The sequence below is a fragment of the Octopus bimaculoides genome, chromosome 8, assembly GCF_001194135.2.
Source record: "Octopus bimaculoides isolate UCB-OBI-ISO-001 chromosome 8, ASM119413v2, whole genome shotgun sequence".
Lineage (NCBI taxonomy): Eukaryota > Metazoa > Mollusca > Cephalopoda > Octopoda > Octopodidae > Octopus > Octopus bimaculoides.
In genome coordinates, this window is record NC_068988.1 from 54,885,313 (window position 1) to 54,906,384 (window position 21,072).

Consider the following 21,072-nt stretch of genomic DNA (forward strand, 5'->3'; position numbering starts at 1 on the left):
GCCAAATAAACACATGCACTATATATATACTTCAGACTGGAGCAAGTGGAGCAAGAACACACACGGAAACAAAAAGTGTTACTGAAGAGGTTACAGATGTGTGATGCAAGACTTCCAGACAATGGACAAGCGTTCAAATAATAAAATAACAATAATAAATGAGTGAATAATATATATATATATATATATATATATATATATATAGTGCATGTGTATATTTGGAAAAAAAAAATAATAATAAATAAAATGACCATCTCAAAGTACAACAATATCTGTTTCAACACATGATTTCATATCAGGAATCTTGCAAAATGAATTGATAAATGTTATCATCATCATCATCGTTTAGCATCAGTTTTCCATGCTGGCATGGGTTGGATAGTCTTACTGAGGACTGGCAAGCCAGAAAGCTGTACCAGGTTCCAATCTGATCAGGCAAAGTTTCTTCAGCAAATTTGGTTGGTGGAAACTGAAAGAAGCCCATTTTCTATTAAGTGTGGTTTAAAAGCTTGCTCAAGGTACCATGCAGTGGGACTGAAACTGAGACAACATGGTTGTTAAGCAAGTTTCTTAACCACATATCCACACCTAAGCCTATATAACATAATAATGGTTATAATTATAAAACTAATACAGAGTAATAAAATGGTAGTTCCATTGTGTATTGATGTTTTTTTGTTGATATGTCAACACTGGGTGAGATAAAGAGAAAGAGAGACAGATGAAGGGAAAGATAGAGAGATAAGTTCTATAGAAAGATAAAAGAAGAAAAAAAATTCAACCTAGACAGAAGAATGAAAACTGCTACTGTGAAATGAAATATTTATAAAGTCCCATGGTAGAATAAAATAATTACAGACAAAAAAAAAGAAAATAGCTACAATAAAATGAGTCAATTGGAGTCATACAGTGTACAGAAATAGCCCAAACATGAACATGTGTATTAGATAAGAAATCTTAAGATTATGGAAGACTAATCAAGTCATAATTCAACAGTAATGTAAAACGAAAAGTAGGGGAAATTAAATAATTGTGATAAAACAGTATGGTAGACTAAAATAGCAGAATTAAAATAATAAAGCAGGTTACGATAGCAATGCTAAACAGTATTGTTGACTAAAGTGGTAGTATTGAAGCAGTATGGTAGATTAAAATAGCTATAATAAAAACAAAAATAGGTAGACTGAAACAAAGGTATTAAACAGTATGGTAGACTAAAATAACAAAATTAGAATAGACCAAAATATCCAATAATTGTATTAAAATTGAAAGACATACGAAAATAGCTGTAAGAAAACAGCAGGGTAGACTAAACAGTTGTAAATATTATATAGTAAGCTAAAATAACAGTGTTAAGACAGTGTGGTAGACTAAAATAGTTTAATAACAGTATTAAAACTTTATGGTTGACTAAAAAATTTGGCAGACTAAATTAGCTGTCTTAGAACAGTATGGCTAGATGATTATGTTAAAACTGTACAGTAGGCAACATTTTGAATCTCACAAAAGAAATTATGAAGGATTAATGAATGGAAAGAAGCTCTGTTAAAACAGAATTCTTGAACCTATGTCCAGAATGGAAAAGTGAATGTATAAGAACTGATGATGATGATGATGAGACCAAACCAACTGAAGCAATCATCAATAGAGCCCATTAATAGGTTAACTGAATATGATTTTATTGATGGTTAACAATAACTGAACCATTGACCACCACCACTACCACCATCATAGGTGAGGAGGAAGAGATAACTTAAATACACCAATATTAGGACAAACATCAAGCAGTCAACTTGATATGAGATTTATTTATTCATTTATTACTTACTGTTTCTTCAATTTGTTGCAGTTCTCCCCACACATTTGCAATGAGCACAGTGTTACTGTGGCCTCCAATTGAATCCTTCAAAAAATGAGTCAGTTTTGACTGACGGAATGGAATATGATCTCTCTTTTTGTCCGCCATTGCTACGACGACTTGTTCCAAAAATGACAGTGATTTATTTATGTACAACGCTTCTGCCTGTGTCTTAGCAGCTGACTGGTTCCACAATGGAAATTGGAAAGGAGGGAAAATGGAAAAAATAAAAGAAGAGAAACTTGGAGAATTATAAAGTAAATAAACATAGAAACTGAAGTAGAATGTCAATAACCAGGCTTTAAAACTATAATGAAAAGGTTTGATACTTAATACTGTATATTATAGTAAAGATTATTTGCCAGCATAATGTGGCAGTCCTGGTTGGGATGAATGCTACTGTTGTTTAGCTCCAGGAAACATTGTCTCCAGCTGGCTATATGACACACTGTGATCTTATATATGTTCGAATAGGGGCATTTAGCATCCCTACCCAGCACAAAGAACAGGGGATGCTTAAGTCCCCTGTTTGAAAATATATAAGGACACAGATAGTGTGTCATATAGCCAGCTGGAAACAATGTTTCCTTGGGCTAAACAACAGTAACATTCATCCCAACTGAGACTGCCACATTAGGTTGGCAAATAATCTTTACTTTAAGGTACTGTTACTGAACGTCTCTTGTTCAGAGATTTAGAAATATGATGTTTCTAGTTACTGTATATTATCACCATTACAAAATAAAAACAAAGTACAAGTATAATATTGTATACATGTTTTTAATGGCCACATTGGCTCCCTATTGTGGTGCATTTATTTCAGCTCTGGACATCAAGGCTGTGGAGTCAATACATAAGAACTTTAACTCTGAAGGGTTGGTGTATTGACTAAATTCATAGTACCACTAACTCTGACTTCAAATGATTCCTCTAGTTCAATGCTCTGCAACTGGTATGCCGCAGCACACTGGTGTGCCACGAGACAATGCTAGGTGTGTCGCAGTGTAACCTGAATATAATTTTTTTCCCCTATACTTTTAGTTATATTTTTAGTTCAGGTGTGCCACTGAATTTTGAAAAGAATTTAAGTGTACCGCAAGTGAAAAAACGTTGCAGAACACTACTCTAGTTTATAATGCTCCAGACTGACTCTGACCTCTTAGTTTATGTTAACACCGACTCCAAATCCTAAATTTATGGTATCACTGATTCCAACATGGACTTCTTAGTTTAGAGCACAACTGATTCTGGTTCCTCTTTTTATAATACCACTGACTCTGATGCCAAATCATAACTCTGGCTTTTGTCTCTATTAGTCATCTGACTAATCAGTTCCTCTGTCCCCACTCACTTCCATTTACCTCATACCTTGACAAGCTACCTGGACTTGCTGCTCCTGCTGATCATTCTCACCCTCTCTTCTAATTGTGAGCAACCAAGTAGCTCTTAAGAACCTGCTTTGTCTACCCAACCACTTCTCCCATACTTTAACCCCTTATCTCCTAGCATAAAACTGACTTCCCCCACCTCTAAGGGTTTTGCAGTTTTGTGAGTTACAATAGTGATCTCACTAGTGCCAGAGTACCCAGTACAAACTGCAAAGTGGTTAGTGTCAGGAATAGCATCCAACCATAGAAACCATGCCAAGCTGTGTTAGAATACTATGGCATCATTTTAGAACAATCCTACAAGAAGCTTGTCGTACATTTTTGTGATATGGTCATCTTAAAGACAGAAAACTTATAATGCAATGAATTAATGATGTGTAAGCAGCATGTAATTTAACTCTATAATGTACTCTAGAATAATTATAAATTTTCTGCATGTGTGTAAATTAAACTCAAATATATAGGACAATTATACAGAACTGTTGTTTATATTTGTCATGTGTATTCAATTCAGTTTAATTTACACACAAGCAGTGTTGGCTGAAAACTATATAGCTTTAACATAAAGTAGTTTAATATTTCACTTAAACACAATGATACTAATAGCCTAGTGTTAGAACTCCATATTCTTATGCCTCAGAAAAAAGCGTTAATCGAGTACAGAGTATAGTAAAAAATTGAATAAATGACAATGGGAATAACTATCGCATGACTGTGATTTAAACTTATGGCATTTTGGTGACTCAGATTTACAAAATGGTTGTCTGACAGGCCTATAACATTGAGATAGTTGATGAAACTCTCTTATAACCCACAAATCCAGCAGGACATGCTTTGACCCAATCTGGTCCGAGCCGTCACTGCACATGTTAATCTATTATACAGTAGTTTGTGATGTGCAATGTTATAATCATGGCACATTTTTTTCATTGTCTCATCTCTTCTCTTTATAATTTACTAAGAGGAAGGGTATTGTCTTTGTTCTTTGTGAACCCCACAAACTGGTGAAACCAATCTGGTTAGAAGTCCAAATAGGATTTTTGTAAGTTGATGATTTTTAAGGAAAATGTGGACAGAGAAGAATGTTAATATTGTCCTATTTTTCAAGGCAGAGAGTTGGCATAAATGTTAGCATGCCGGGTGAAATGCTTAGCAGTATTTTGTCTGTCTTTACGTTCTGAGTTCAAATTCCACCGAGGTCAACTTAGGCTTTCATCCTTTAGGGGACGATAAATTAAGTACCAGTTGCATACTCAGGTCGATATAATCGACTGGCCCCGTCCCCCAAAATTTTGGGCCTTGTGCCTAGAGTAGAAAAGAATATTGTCCTATTCTTCTTCATAAAAAGAATTGGATAACGTGGCTAGTCTGGGATTGTAAGGTGATGAAATGAGGATGACAATTGGAGAAGTAGGGATTGGGAAGAGGTGACAGACACATTGTTAGTTTAGAGGAGGAGAGGTTGTTAGGGAAACAGCAAAAGAGGCAGAGAGAATAAAAATAGTCCATCTGTGAGTTAGCTGTAAAGTGTTGTTAGGTGAGATTCATGAAACAACCAGTGAGTATTTCTTTAGGAAATGAGGATTAGGATGTTTGCATGCGCCATAGACGCTCTGTGGGATGTGGTAAGAAGTTTGTCTCAAAACCACATGGTTCCAGGTTCAGTCTCAATGCATGTCACCTTGGACAAGTGTTTTCTGCTATAGCTGCAGGCCAACCAAAGTCTTGTGAGTGGATTTGGTGGACAGAAACTAAAGGGGGTCTATCATGTAGGACTGAACCTGATACCATGCGGTTGGAAAGCAAACTTTTCAACCATAGAGTCATGCCCGCATTTATGTGGTTGCTATTTCCAGCAAGTGCATACAGGACCTCACATTAGCTCATACTTAATTATACTGCAAATAATGATGATAAGACATGGTTCTATGGTACCTCTCAAAATGTTACCATTTTTTTTGTTATTTTTATTTCACCATAACCTAATTAACATTCGCTTCCTTCCAAAAACTGTGTTAATCAGAAACACCCATCCTGCTTCAAAAGCTGTTAAATTCTAGAACCACTCCCATCTGGAAAATTGCAAACTTGGAACTACTACTTCTGCATATATTTTGATTTCAAGTGCCTTTGAAACATAAAAATCAACAGAAACAGCTCCCAGCTGTCTTGAGCTTTCATAATACTCAACAGGTAAAAGTCTTTCACTTTGATTGTTTACACCATAAGAATATAGAAAATTCAAGAGACATGATATAAATTATTTTTAATGATGGAACCCAAATAGATAAAGTCATAAATCAGTGATTCTCAACCATTTTCTGTCTATGGACCCTCTCTGATTCCTGTTTTATCTACCAGACCCTCATAGCCAGTTGAAGTTTCTAAAAAAAATCACATAATATTTTTTGTAATTAAATATAATAAGGAACTGTATTAAAAAAATTGTTGAAATATTTTGTGTATTGTAGAAGTATATCCAATATATTGCACATAATTTTTAACAGCTAAATCTTATATGGGCCCCCAAGGATCATGTGGACCCTGGTTGAGAACCACTGTCATAAATAATAGCATGAAAATACTGGGTTAAAAAGCCTCTTTGACCTTTTCCAAGCAAGGGGCTTTTATCCCAATTAATATATGCTTTTATCTGTAACTTCATCTGCTTTGAGTTCCACCATTAAAACCAATTTTTTTTACATTGAATAAATGGCGAATGGGAAAATAAAGTCAATGAAATCTATCTACCTGAGTTTTCTTGAGCCTCTCTGAGCCAGCAAGATCAACGAAATTGAGCTTTGAGATAGTATATTTTGCGTCCGAATCCACAGAAGAATGGGACTTTAATAAAAGAAAAGAATAAAAAAAATCTACTTAAGTTAATGAATCTGCAAAGTTTAATTTATCAAAGAATATGTGTAGGAGGAGGTTGGTAAAAGACTCAGAAGAAAAAAAGAAGGAAGATGAAAATGTAAGCAACGAAATGTCAGAGGAGTAAAATCTAAAAACTGCTCATCATCATCATCATCAACAGCAGCAGCAGCACAGCCATTTAAAATACATGAATGAAACATGAGATTAATATAAAAATTCAATTTCCAATAATGATTTCTTAATTAGCAATGACAACTTTGGGTAATTAAAAAATATGCTTACACTGGGTCATAAAACAATGCTTGCCATGGAGTAAGAGCTACCTACCTGAGTTACAGAAGTTAAAGACTTCAGTTATAAAATGACGCAAACTGTCAAATATGATAGTTAGGAAGAAGTCATAGAAAAATTAAAATTTAAGGGTCTTAACCAAGAACGTATTGTAGATGCTGTCACCCACCCAAGTGACATTACTCTCTCAACCACTGTAACTCACCTTCTCCAACAATCATGAAAAATAAAGTAGGAAATGGTGATGTTCCTAACTTCTCAAAGGTCCTAGTAAATTAGTAAAAATAAAACAGAACCAATTAAGATTAGATCTGAGCCACAGAGTCAGTCCATTAACAATTCACCACTTCTTTAAAGTGCTTGCATTCCACTTTGGGTAATATGAAATGTTATAGATTGGAAAGTACATTTTTTTAAATAATGAAATTATGTCATGATCTACCAGGAATAAAATGAAGTAATTAAATGCATCTCTTGAATAAAAAAAAATTAATAATGGCACATTGCTGTACTCCAGAAAACCCACCCACCACAACAGAATTGAGATCCTGAAACCAAGGTGCCACATAAAAGCATTGGTGTGGGTGTTGGTGCCACATAAAAAGCACCCAATATACTCTGTAATGTGGTTGGTGTTAGGAAGGGTATCCTGCTGTAGTAACCAAACCAAAACAGACTATAGAACTTGGTGAGACCCCTGACCTTGCAAGTTCCTGTCAAGCCATTCATCTCATGCCAACATGGAAAACAGACGTTAAATGATGATGATGATGATATTGACAGAAGATAAATGCCCTGATGCAATACCAGGCAGTGGCTCTCATGGCTTTTGATCTTACCTGTTTGGAAGTGTTATTATGTACATGTTTTGTCTTGGTATAAAAGATGGGCTACAACAAATATTCTGTTCAATATCACAGATTTGCTTGTTAGTTGCTTGACCTTAACCAGTTGAGCATGTCCCTTAGTTGCTGACAATATGTGCATCTCTGACCACAAGCGGGGGAGAATTATGGTCATGTGTTGACAGGGATACTTTTCAGTTTGAATAATCCATCCCTGAAAATATTGGTGTCTTTACATCATCCTTAAACAACCCTTATTCAGAGACCTTTTGAGTGCAATGGCCAGATGAAAATTCTAACTGGGCCCTACCTGCAAGATCATGTGCTGTATATCTTGATATGAGGTCACCATGTCATACACATATCATTGTGATGTATGTACCCTTATCAGATGGCTAGTCATGATGGCTTTGTATATTTGTACCTCAGTATCAATTTGATAGCATGCGCTGCTCTCTCACTCAATAATAATAATAATAATTACCAATATTTACCTCCACAAATATAGTAAAAATACAATGAGACCGTGACGAGTGACTGTTGAGACTGTGTTGACCAATAATCCGGTTCGTTTCGCCCTGCAGTGAATATTATAATTAAATTTAGTAAAAAAATGACACAATCTATGTATGAATGAGTGTGTGTGCATGTAAATATAATTTTAACTTTTACATGAAAAACGTTGATAGTGACTTTAAAGTTTTTGTTGGCTCACCTTCACCAGACATCAGTCTGTGTTTTATTTGGGTTCTTTTCGGCTTCGAATAATATTGTCCTTTTTTTTTTTTTTGATTTTGGATAAGTAGACCAGGAAGGTAGTTGTGTAGGTAAGGGTGACAGTGGAGGATAGGAAAAAAGTATGTGCTTGTAGGATGTGGGTTGATGAAAAGTTATGGTAAGGAGATTTATTTTTATTTGATATGAGGATTTTGTTAGTGCTTACAGTTCAGTCTACTCTTGAGAGAGGATTACAGAAAGAAGAACGACAGAGAACGGAAGAGAACATGGAGGAAAAATGAACAGAGAGAACAAGCGAAAGATGAAATAACCAGTTTTTCATTTATAAAGCAGCATTTCAATCATAAAAATTATGTTGCTTAAGAAGATCACTTTGCTATCACATGGTTTTGGGTTCAGTCCTACAGCACAGGACCTTGAACAAGTGTCTTCTACTATAGCTTCAGGCTGGCCAATATCTTGTCAGTGGATTTGGTAAATGGAAACTATGTAGAAGCCCACTGTGTGTGTGTGTGTGTGTGTGTATTTGTGTTTTCCTTGCTCCCCACTACATGACAACCAGCTTTGGTTTGGTTATGTCTTTGTAACTTAGTAGTTCGGCAAAACAGACCAATGGAATAAATACCAAACTTGATAAAGAATAAGTACTGAGTTGATTCATTTGACTAAATCCTTTAAGACGGTTACCCCAACATGGCCACAATCCACTGATGCAAACAAGTAAAAGATAAAATCAACTGCAGAAGCAGTAGCAAAAACAATGTGAGCAATGTGAGAGACAACAACTAAGATACAACAACAACAACAACAATAGCAATGATAAAGACATCAACAGTAATGACACACACACTTGCATTACTTTTGATGGAGAAGATTTTCCAGCTCTCTTTTTGTGAAATTGGAATGGAGCAAAAACAAAAGCAACAGCAGTTTGGCAACAAATTGGCTGAGCATTATAAAAACAACCACAAACACCACCACCATTGCTACATCCCTACGAACACCATTTCCTCTGTGGCAGCCAGTTCTAATACCAGTCAAAATATCAACAGAGGTTTAGAAGGTAGCAGCTGTAACAATAAGAATTACTGAAAGATGTGAGATTCAGCTGCAAGAAATACAAGATTCTTGCAATTTTGTAAGGTGGCAAGGGAGAAGGGTATTGTTGGATGTACCACAGGAGGTTACACAAAGTAAAAAAAATATTTAGATGCTTGGTGACCTGTCAATGTATAAACACAAAAATTCCTGGAGTGAAGAAGCTAACACATGAACAAAAAGACGCCTGAAATTTGTGTGGGTGCAAAAGACATACCATATTTATTCATGCATTAGTTGCATTTATTTTATGCTTGAGATTCAATGTGACACAGAATGTGACAACGGCTCTTTGAAACACAGATACTACTTATTTTTGCCAGCTGAATGGACTGGAACAGTGTGAAATAGAGTGTCTTGCTCAAAGACATAACACACCACTGGTTTTCAAACTCACAACCTTACAATCATGAGCTGAATACCCTAATCACTAAGCCATGTGCCTTCACAAATCAAATAATACCATCTTAGAAATGGAAGAATATGTAGGAAATATGTTGGGTAATGCACCTAAGTGGAGGTGCAATGGCCCAGTGGTTAGGGCAGCAGATTCGCGGTCATAGGATCGTGATTTCAATTCCCAGACCAGGCATTGTGAGTGTTTATTGAGCAAAAACACCTAAAGCTCCATGAGGCTCCGGCAGGGGATGGTGGCGAACCCTGCTGTACTCTATCACCACAACTTTCTCTCACTCTTACTTCCTGTTTCTGTTGTGCCTGTAATTCAAAGGGTCAGCCTTGTCACACTGTGTCACGCTGAATATCCCCAAGAACTACGTTAAGGGTACATGTGTCTGTGGAGTGCTCAGCCACTTGCATGTTAATTTCACAAGCAGGCTGTTCCATTGATTGAATCAACTGGAACCCTTGACGTCGTAAGCGATGGAGTGCCAACAGTAATGCACATAAGCAGGAATTTTTTCTTATTCATTCCTACCAGGAGAAATCACAGATGAACTAACTTTTTGAACAGAATACAGTATAATGTAAATGATTATGATGAGTGATTACAGTAGTAGTCAAAATCGGATCTCTTGTAATATCAATAACTTATGATACCACGGTTCAAGAACACTCTTAAACATGACAAGAGCTATGATTTTATCTCATCCCATTGGTGTCCCATTTAATCATACACAATCTTGTACGGACTTAAGTAGCAAGATAAAACTGTAACAAAACATTATGACCTCTTTCAAAACAATATCCTGGTTCAATTCTAGTATAATACTTAATCTTGTGATGAAGCCTTATGATGATCTATGCCTAATGATAATCTTGTGATTAATCCAATGATGATCTGTGCCAGCTAGTATTGCATTTTCTCTTGGACCAACAAAATGTCGAAATATCTCTTTCCAGCCAACCTAAGTCATTACAGAAAAAAGAACTACATATCTGCAATTACTGCAAAGACACAGATCAGCTAAGACACTGGTTATTATTGTCGTCAATGACTGTTACTTAAAGCTCACACTTTCTAACAACATTTACCCACTTTATGGGCAATTGCTTCACCTTATGCCTACTGAGAGATTTTCAGAACAACAGAGACAAGTAAAGGATCAACAGAATTTATTAATAAACCTCAGCCTGTAGTCAGATAGATGTCTCTCCTAACAACTATCCATCTGGAATATTTCCAGAAAATCAATTACCTTCAGGTGTGGAGATGTTAGCCATAACTGATGAGCTTAAACGTCATCTTACCAGTATAGCTGCTGACAGAAATGGTTGTTGTGTTGGTTATGTTGAGCAATGATGATGACAATACTCTTTCTCTTTTACTCTTTTACTTGTTTCAGTCATTTGACTGTGGCCATGCTGGAGCACCGTCTTTAGTCGAGCAAATCGACCTCAGGACTTACTAAGCCTAGCACTTATTCTATCGGTCTCTTTTGCCGAACCTCTAAGTTACAGAGACATAAACACACAAGCATTGGTCGTCAAGCGATGTTGGGGGGACAAACACAGACACACAAACACATATACATATACATATATACGACGGGCTACTTTCAGTTTCCGTCTACCAAATCCACTCACAAGGCTTTGGTTGGCCCGAGGCTATAGTAGAAGACACTTGCCCAAGGTGCCACACAGTGGGACTGAACCCAGAACCATGTGGTTCGTAAACAAGCTACTTACCACACAGCCACTCTTACGCCGAGCTACTTACCACACAGCCACTCCTACGCATTATTTTAACATACACTTTAACCTTCTCGCATGAGTCAAATGGAGTTTGTTGAGAGATATTTTTATCACTAGATACCTTTCATGTTGCCAGCCCTTACCTGTTTCCAAGTAAGGTAAAATAATTCCCCCATGGCCAGACTTGTTTTCACAGAATATTGGAAATATCAACAATCACACAGTGGCCAGACAAGGAAACACAAACATACACACACACACTTACACACACATATACATAAAGAGTTCGGTTTGCATCTATCAAGTCCACTCACAAGGCTATCATAGAAGACAACTTGCCCAAGCTGCCACATAATGGGACTGAACCTGAAACCATGTGGTTAGGAAGCAAACTTCACGACCATGCCTGCACCTAAGTTCTGACTGTCCATGCTTTTCATACTTTTAGTTAGCCCTTGCTTCATGTGTTCAGAGTAATATAAAACTTTCTTGTCATAAGTCCCAAGTTACTCTGGTGGTTGAAAAAAAATGGGAACGTGTATCGTATATGATGCCTGAATGTCAAAGAAATATGTCCTGTGTATCACATGTGTATCACATATGAGACACATGACAAGCAAAGAGTCGAGGGGAGTGCTAAATAACTGAATGACTCATGGTCATCAGATATATATGTTATAATCAAATAAAAAAAGTTGACTTGCCTCAAACAGCAAATTAAGAGCCTCTTCTTCATTGCGCACCAAATGGTATGACAGCCCTTTGATGTAGACATTCTTATCCGATTCAACAATGCTTAGTTGGTCAGGAACAAAATGCTCCACATATTCCGGCAGAGTTGACAAAAGATCAAACAAGGTTTCATTGTAAATTTCAAGGTAGGAAATTCTATTCCACAGAAAAAAAAAAAAAAAAAAATTATATATATATATATGTATATATATTGGTATATATATGTATATATATTGGTATATATATGTGTGTGTGTGTGTGAAGTTGAATTTAAAAACAAGGAAAGTTGTAAAGTTTATACATTCTTCAAAGCTGATGATTCACTCCGTCACTATACAAAATCACTTGCTAAGAGTGATCGTTCATGCTTCTACTGACCCTGAAGAATAACACATGGTGACAAACTCTGAGTAATAATACAATGGATCATCAGTTTCAAACATGCACACACACGCACACATTAAATGCCATATAAAGTATGATCAGACCTCGTAAGGTAACTATTTTGCGACCATGTATCAGAAAGAAATAGAGCAAAGCATTTTACAGAATTATATGACAGAGCCAAAAACCTAATTATACCAACTCATACATTGCAAAGTGGCTTCAAACATAAATGTTCTTGCAACATTTATTACATCAATCCTTGAAGAGTTGATTGTTAATATTTTCCTATTCTCAACAGTCAATTTGTTGAAACAAATTTTATTGTGTCTTGGGACATGATTTCACATCAAGAATCTTGCAAACCAAATACAAATACAAAACAGTGAATTTATTTTGTATTTACTAAAGGATTAATAATGAAGCTGAGACTTCTATGATAGCCCTGTGAGTGGACTTGATCGATGCAAACTGAATAGTTGATTGGCAGACTTTTAGAATAGTTATAACTATTTCATGGAGTGAGCTAGCAGAATTGGTAGCATGCCAGGTGAAAAGCTTAGTGGCATTTCATCTATCCTTACATTCTGAGTTCAAATTCTACCAAGGCAAATTTTGCCTTTCATCCTTTCTGGGCTGATAAAATAAGTACCAGTTGAACACTGGGGTTGATGTAATTGACTTAACTACTCTGGGTATGAGTATAAAGAAAAAATACTGCATCACTCTGAGAAGCCATGTTGAGCCAGTATGGCAGGGTAAACTCATCAAACCAGTATGATCTCAAGCTCAAATTCACGGCCTCCACATCAGACCACCATGGTTGGTGGAAAAAACATGCTAAGGCCTTCATCCTGCAGTGGACTGAACATAGGCAATCCAATCCAATCCAATCTCACAGAGAAGAAAAAGGATTATTTTTGCAGTTTTTTTCCTTCTAAATGATGAGGGTAGTTACAATTCCTGAGTGTGCATAAGTCCACTAATTTTTCCATCTCTCTGATCTGAGATACCCAAATCATGTACATGTTTGTATTATAGCCTTTTTGCATTAATAGTTTAGCAGTTTAACACTTCATCCATTTTACCATTACACCTAAAAGTTATGTGGTATGACTATTACATAATTTCAAAAAATGTAATATTTTTGAAATTTAAATCTTCTAACATGCAGAATGGCTCTAATACATTTTCTATAAAGAATATAAAACAACTAATAGACAACATCAGACAATAGGAAAGATAAATAGGGAGAAAGAGCTCACCTTACAGAAATTACGTTTTCTGTACAATCTTCAATCTGCTTGAAGAGTTGAGAAATTGCCCTGGGAATTAGTCCCCGATACTGAAAATTCTCGTGCACTCCTGATATAGTAAATGTTTTACCAGCTCCTGTTTGTCCATAACATAATATGGTTCCTGAAATTGGTGAAGTGTAGAGCAAGAATATAAAACAAAGTTGATTAAAATTACTAATTCACCCATCAATCTGGCAGAAATGTTAGCATGCCGGGCGAAATGCTTAGCGGTATTTCGTCTGCCGCTACGTTCTGAGTTCAAATTCCGCCGAGGTCGACTTTGCCTTTCATCCTTTCGGGGTCGATTAAATAAGTACCAGTTACGCACTGGGTCGATATAATTGACTTAATCTGTTTGTCTGTCTTTGTTTGTCCCCTCTGTGTGTAGCCCCTTGTGGGTAGTAAAGAAATAACACATCAATCTTAGTGAATTCTTCTTAGACCAGATAAACTGTTTAACTCAGAAAAGGCAGTCCAAGTGAAAATGGAATATACTAAACTATTAAAAAATTCTCTCAGTGAAAAACTTCAATGCCAACACTGAGACATAGTTATACACCAAATCTTTCATTTATGAAAGTTTCATTATTGCTTAGTCTACAACAACTGCAATCATCATTTAACATCCACAATCCATGATAGCATAGGTTGGATGGTTTGACAGGATTTAATGGGCCCAAGAACCGCATATTGACACTGTTGGATAAGTGTACTAAAATAGATCTGCTGCCTGTTCAGGTGAATATTTATTTTTGAAATGAAAAGCTACAAAAACAGAAATAAGAACAGGTTATACGGACTTATGAGATTCCTGAAATGATCGCAAAGAGAGAACGAAAGGAGGAGAGAGAAATATGGTTTCAAGGGAGATTACTCTTGTTCAATTCTTTAGTTATTTCCCTTCATAGATTTGTTTTAATAAGCGATCTGGTTTATTTTGATAAATTCGATAAATACACGATAAGAAATTATCTAGTCTCGCACCTCTACGCCTTAAATTCCATAGTTGCCGGCATCGGCGATAGCAGTCATAATTTAGGAGCTGATGAAATATTTACCAAACACGTAAACAATCCCCACCCTTTCCAACAAGTTGTGGCTTCGTAGGCACCATGTGTATTGAATTCCTTTACTGCTCTGAATGCGAGTGTCGTAGCTTGACACGCTGAAAAGGTGTTTGATGCAGTGAGATTTTTTAAGACGTGTTTTTCTAGTACGTAAAGATAAATAATCATTTTTTTCCTGAAAACTAGTACGATGTATGAAATTAACTTATTGACTGTAATCAGAAGTAACACACAATGGGAAATAATCGGTGTGACGTTGATGTCATTCATAAATGTATCGTCTGCATACGTGAAGTGAAATAACGGCAAATAAAAATCATTAACGGACTACAAACTCATTCTGCTGGAAGCTTAACTTTTCTAATATCGATTTCTAGCATTGGCACGTGGCCATACATTCCACAAGTGTAAAGTCGATTAAATTTCTACTAGTATTAGACTGATGTTTTATGTTATCAGCACGGAATGATGAAGATTAAACTCGTAATAAAGATTGCAAGATATTTTGTTCAACTTTCTAATGACTCTTTCAGTTCACTCCCTCTCTAATATTGATAATTAGAAATTGTTCCACTTTTAAAATGATAGACACCGTGTTCAAGACACAGGTCTTTTAATCCAAAGGTCATGTAAAAACTAACACTTCCTTCCAGGCTGAGATTCGAAACCGAATCTAAGGATTCTTGCTCATCTGGCCAAACAGGCGCAAAAGAAATTTCTTTGTCCTGTCAAAAAGTGGATGGTTTTTCCCTTCGACTTACGACCTCAGCCATGTCATTTAGAGTTCAAGTGGACAGAAGGCAACCTACATATTCACATTTACTTTTATTTATTCATACTTATATTTGCAGCACTAGTAATGCTTAAATTTATAATGTTCATAATGTTTATACTTAGGACGCCACTAACACTTACTCCTACTCCTGGTAGGGGCAACAATCTTAACATGTTTGAATGACAGGTCAAAAGTGAGAACAGGTATAGCATGTCTATCAAACGAACACAGAAACCTTCTTTTCAGTGTTGAATAACATCTCCCCTTCCCATGCGTCCTCCTACATTCCTTTGCCAGTTTTTAGAGTTGGCACTGTCAATGTATTCTCACTGAAAGGTAGGTCTAGTGAGATTGTAGAGATGCTTGAACAGAGACGTGTTGATGTATGCTGCATACAAGATGTAAGGTGGAGAGGAGCTTCAGCCAGGGTCCTCACAGGCAAGGCACAAAGGTATAAAATCTTCTGGGAAGGTAACAGTGATGAAGTAGGGGGTGTGGGCATACTCCTTGCAGAGAAACGGGTGGATAAGGTCATAGAGGTAGTCAGGATATGTGATAGAGTGCTTAAGCTCAGGCTAGTCCTGCAGAATTGTATAGCAGATTTCTAAAGAGTAAAATTAAGACTCACCATTGTAACCCATAAGGGCGGCATTAACAAGGTCTGCTGCAACTTCATTGTATACCTCTTCTTGACTAACATTATGTAGAACACCATCAAGTTTAAACAACCAGTCATGAATCTGGTTATTGACTACATCTTGCTTGACACTTTGACCAGCATGTATGTTAATGCTCTACAAAATAAGAATGCTATAGAGTTAACATCAATAGCATCAATTTATATAATTTTTTTTCAAACCACCCACGAGAAAACTGATTGACCCTGTTAGTATTGCATCATGGGAAAGAGATGTAAGCAGACCCTAATGAGTTGTTAAATCGTTAAATTATGACAGAACTGGTTTGGTTCTTTCAAAATAACTTCATAAATCTTAATTTCACAGTGAATGCGTATGGATATACATGCATGCACACGCGCGCACATACACACACATATATTGTGTTTACTAGTGTATAAGCCGCATTATTTTATACTTTAGTTTAACTGAAAGACTGGGGTGCGACTTATACATGAGTAAATATAGTTGCATTTTGCCATAGCGGTACCAGTAACCGGTTGCTATATACATGTTAACATAGAATCATACATACGTGATATGGTGAGTTGATAAACTTCTTTGATTAACCGATATTATCCTTATCTAGAAGTTAAAAACTATTCTAGAGGGGGTTAAAACATGCAAGGGAGACAACACCCATAAAATTGGTTAATTCAAATTTAGGGGAAATAAAGCAAGGGCAGTTACGAATGCATCTTCTGTTCGAAGCTAATTGGTAAAAGCAACGGACATACTTTGATCTTATCAGATTTATAGGTTGGTAAAAACGGCAAATCTACCACATATGCAGGCACAGCAGTTAAGCAGTGTCTAATTCCAATGTCCACCAAGGTTTGTAACTTCTTAACTTAGAAGAATGCCTGCATTTCATTTTCGAAAAATATGGGTCAACCGAGGAGTAATCTTCCAGTATAGGGTGGTAAAAAACAGTTAATAAAAATACAAGGGAAATAACTTACATCTTACTAGTATCATCCGTACTACTCTGAAATGTTTTTTTTTTTTTAGCTGTTTATAATTAAATCACTATCTCTTTATTACCCACTAGGTGCTAAACAAAGAAGGGGACAAACACAATCGGGGAACTAAAATTATAATACAGATGTATAAAGAAAATAAAAAAAATAAAAACGAATGAATTATGAACAAGATGATACAATGAGGCGGAATGTCCACTCGATCCCCGAAGTCGAGTGGTTACATTGCAACGGTTTTTTTTTTTAAAAATCAATCCACCTTAAGTCCAGCAGTTCAATGTCATAGTCCTGTTTAAGTTCAATATAACTCGTGCTTTTTGGCAACTTGTCTCTATCATCTTTTACCTTCCACAATTCAATCCCTTTATTGTTTTTCACTATTTCCTTTTGCTCCTCGTTCAACGAATAACACATCGCTGCCTCACCATCCTCCCAGAGTTCCACCTCAACCACATCCTTCTACTCGTTTACCTGTTTCATCAAGTCATCCTCCATGTCCTCATACAGAAGGCAAGCAAAACAAACAGGAGGAGGGGGAACCTTATTTCCATCGTGTTTGTTTTTGTTTTTTTTTTGTTTTCTTGATGGAGGGGATTGGGTAGGTTTGGTGTCTGCATGGGGAGGGTGTGATGAAGAGGGAGAGGGTGGGCATTGGGTGTTTTGGGGCTCACAGGCACTTACTTTCTTCCTCTTTCTATCTTTCCTCCTCTTGGCCATTTCCCATTCCTTATCCTCAGGTGTTTCTTTTGTCTCTTCCTGTCTCCTTTCCTGTGGTGGCGGCTGTCGCTCCTCTACCATTTTGGGTGGTGGAGGGCAGTTCGCTCTTATGTGGCCCTTCTGACCACATTTGAAGCAGCGCGGTAACCTGCCCTTCACTCTTACATTCATTACCACTTCGTCCAATGTTATCGTTTCCACCATCTCTTCTAACGCCTCACTCGAACCCTGCACTATCATGTTTACGACCTGGCCCTTCCAGTTTGAACATTTTGACTTCGTTGCCTGGAGCACCACTATTTTGCCGTTAGTCTCAGCCTAAACAGCGGCCGCTATCCAGGCAACGTCAATTTCCGGAGGAATTCCTTCTACTCATACCCGAGACGCTCTACGTCCCAGGTACGTGGGTAGAAGTACAAGTTCTTCATCCTTCAATGAAGTTGCCGCATACTTCTTTGCCGTGTCTTCGTTTGTGAATCTCACCTCCATTTCACCAAATTTCGGCCCTCTGGCAAGATATTGCCAGATTGGCCTCAGCACCTTCTCTACCTGCGTCGTCAACATGTGGTCTATCTTCCCTTTCTTAATTGAGTATGTTTTGTACATTATAGTTCTGCCTTTCATACTTTTTGTTATTTTGAGCGGAGGGGCCACGATAACGTTGTAACCGTCACGCTTCAACAACGTCTTATATTTCTCTGTGTCAATTTGTCAATTTCTACATTTTCCTCTTCTTTTCGAGCAACCTCCGCAAACTTCCTCTTATCGAGTTCCACGTCCATTGCATCAACCGCTTTCAACAATTCTTCCTCAGGTGTCGAATACTCAGACCTGCTAAAGTCTGAGTAAAAGGTATTCCTTTTACTTTTAGCCATACCAACTCTCAAAGAGAGAACGTACGACTACACCGCTGCAAAGCAGCAAATACAACAATCCTTTCTGAACGATATTTCACAAATAGTACAAACCTTTACTGGCCAACTCACACTTGAGCTGCTTATAATTAAATCACACATGTGATTGAAGTTAACTGTTTATATATAAATCACACACGTGACTGAATATCATAATTTCTTATGAGAGATCGAAAATGCCCCGTGGAAGACAGGCTGCACAACAACTTATTGTTCCTCGAAACGAAATCCTCACTCGTCAATTAACATTAGAAGAATATTGGAATATTAATGAATTATATTATAATATTAATTGACGAGTGAAGATTTCGTATATATATATATATATATATATATATATGTACTGTACACACGAGCACTATATACAACAATTTCTTTCATATCAACTGTACTTTTTAGGACGAAACTAAATATTCTAAGGCTTAGTTAGGTACTCAACTATTTCAACTAACATTCTAACAAAAGCAATAATATAAAATCGAAATTTTAATATCCTTGAGGGATCTATTTTAAAACGGGGGCGCCAGTATTTTCTTAACGAAACACTTTGAAACTTGGGACACTGGTAGAATGTGTCATATAAAACATCTTTTACTCTTAGTCTTCTTAACAAAAAAAAGGAATTCGCAAGTTATTCCATGTTAAAGTTGTCGTATTTCTGTAATTTCAACCAATCACTGACGTCTATTCAGCTCAATAGAGTTACTGCTGGGCGGTCATAAAAATGTTATTCCCTGTGACATATTTCATCCGGTTTAATCGTAATTTATACGCATATATTGTTTATATAACAATTTTTTACATGACATAAATTCGAATACAAAAATATTTTTCTGTTCTATAACACAAAATAGATAAGTATACGAAGTTTGAAAGTCTTTCCGTACCAAAAGCACTACATAAAACATAGATGAAAACTGGCGCCCCCGTTTTAAAATAGATCCTCTTTGAGTAGGATAATGAGGCGAGCTGATAGAATCGTTACCGCACCGGGCAAAATGCTAAATAGCATTTCGTCCATCTTTACTTTCTGAGTTCAAATGACGTAGAGGTCGATTTGCCTTTCATCCCTTCAGGGTAGATAAAATAAGTACCATTTGAGAGCTGGGGTCGATGTAATCAGCCTGTGCCCCCCACCCTCCCCCCGAAATTGCTGGTCTTGTGCTAAAATTTGAAACCAATATATTTGAGCAGGGGATGGCAGAACTAGTAGTATTTGCAGAAATGCCTTATACTATTGATTAAGGTCCCTTTGTATTGTGAATTCAAATTATACCAAATCATGTATAACTGATGACTTACAGTACAGTGCCAAAATGGAATACTTCGCAAATTTCTATCCGTTCACATTATGAGTACAAACTACAAGTAGATTTAGTCTTTCATCACCGACTAATTAATGAAATACGTACCAATAATTCACTAGGTAAAATCTTTTAACTATTCTCCTCAATTTTCAGAAATTAACCCTGTAATCAATGTTTGTCTACATCATCATTATTAATCATTTAACGTCTGCTTTCCATGGCTTGGACAGTTCAACAGGATCTGGCAAGCTGTAAGGATGCACTGAGCGCCAATATTTTCTTTGGTAAAGCTTTTATGACTGGATGCCCTTCCTAACACCAACTACTTTACAGAGTATATTGAGTACACTTTTTGTGTTTTATGTCAGCAGCACTCGTGAGGTTGTCAGATAACTTGCAAGATAGAAATAGAACGGGAAAAGGAAACAGAAAAGCTCCCACTCTAAAGCGGGGAGAGAAGTATTTGAGAGGGAAAGACGGATGTGGGTGTTGGCATGCATACAGACAGACAGTATAAGATGTGGATTCTGAGAATCGTTTGGCTATCGCAGAAAGCTCCTATTACAGACTCGGCTCTGAGTCCAAGTAGTACATATATACTCATTTCTCAAGCCTTTCGACTATACGTTTTATACATGTTACTAACACACACACACACACGCACGCGCGCATGCATGCATACAGTCAAACAAACAAAACTATCTGAACATTAATTATATTAGATGTAGTACATTCCCTGAGATATATTCTATATTCTGAGTTCAGATCTCATCTTGGTTAATTTTGCCTTCGTTATTTCATGATCAATACAATAAAGCGAAGTAACATACTATATCAAATATATTGTGGCAAAGTACAATCGACCATAAGTTCTCGTTTTAATAAGAAATTGATTTTGTGTGTAGTTATGACAACCATTATACCATAAGGTGATGGAAATAGTAGATACATCACATACTTCTCTTTCTCCTA

The 21,072-nt window shown here is 36.6% G+C and overlaps 2 protein-coding genes across 3 annotated transcripts in view; one reads left to right on the plus strand and one right to left on the minus strand.

Annotated features, from left to right (window-relative positions):
• Nucleotides 1-21,072, minus strand: part of LOC106882635 (kinesin-like protein KIF9) — a 43,211-nt gene that overhangs the window by 21,505 nt on the left and 634 nt on the right. For both annotated transcript variants that reach the window (XM_014933377.2, XM_014933376.2), the window contains exons 2-7: nt 16,134-16,299; nt 13,631-13,784; nt 11,954-12,137; nt 7,754-7,837; nt 5,998-6,090; nt 1,829-2,041 (exon numbers count right to left, since the gene is read on the minus strand). In XM_014933377.2, the coding sequence (XP_014788863.1) occupies nt 1,829-2,041; nt 5,998-6,090; nt 7,754-7,837; nt 11,954-12,137; nt 13,631-13,784; nt 16,134-16,299 (894 nt within the window). The remainder of the gene's footprint in view (nt 1-1,828; nt 2,042-5,997; nt 6,091-7,753; nt 7,838-11,953; nt 12,138-13,630; nt 13,785-16,133; nt 16,300-21,072) is intronic.
• LOC128248578 (uncharacterized) overlaps nt 19,889-21,072 on the plus strand; it is a 6,640-nt gene continuing 5,456 nt past the window's right edge. The window contains exon 1 of the mRNA XM_052970133.1: nt 19,889-20,219. The gene's annotated coding sequence lies outside the window, so the exon portion shown is untranslated. The remainder of the gene's footprint in view (nt 20,220-21,072) is intronic.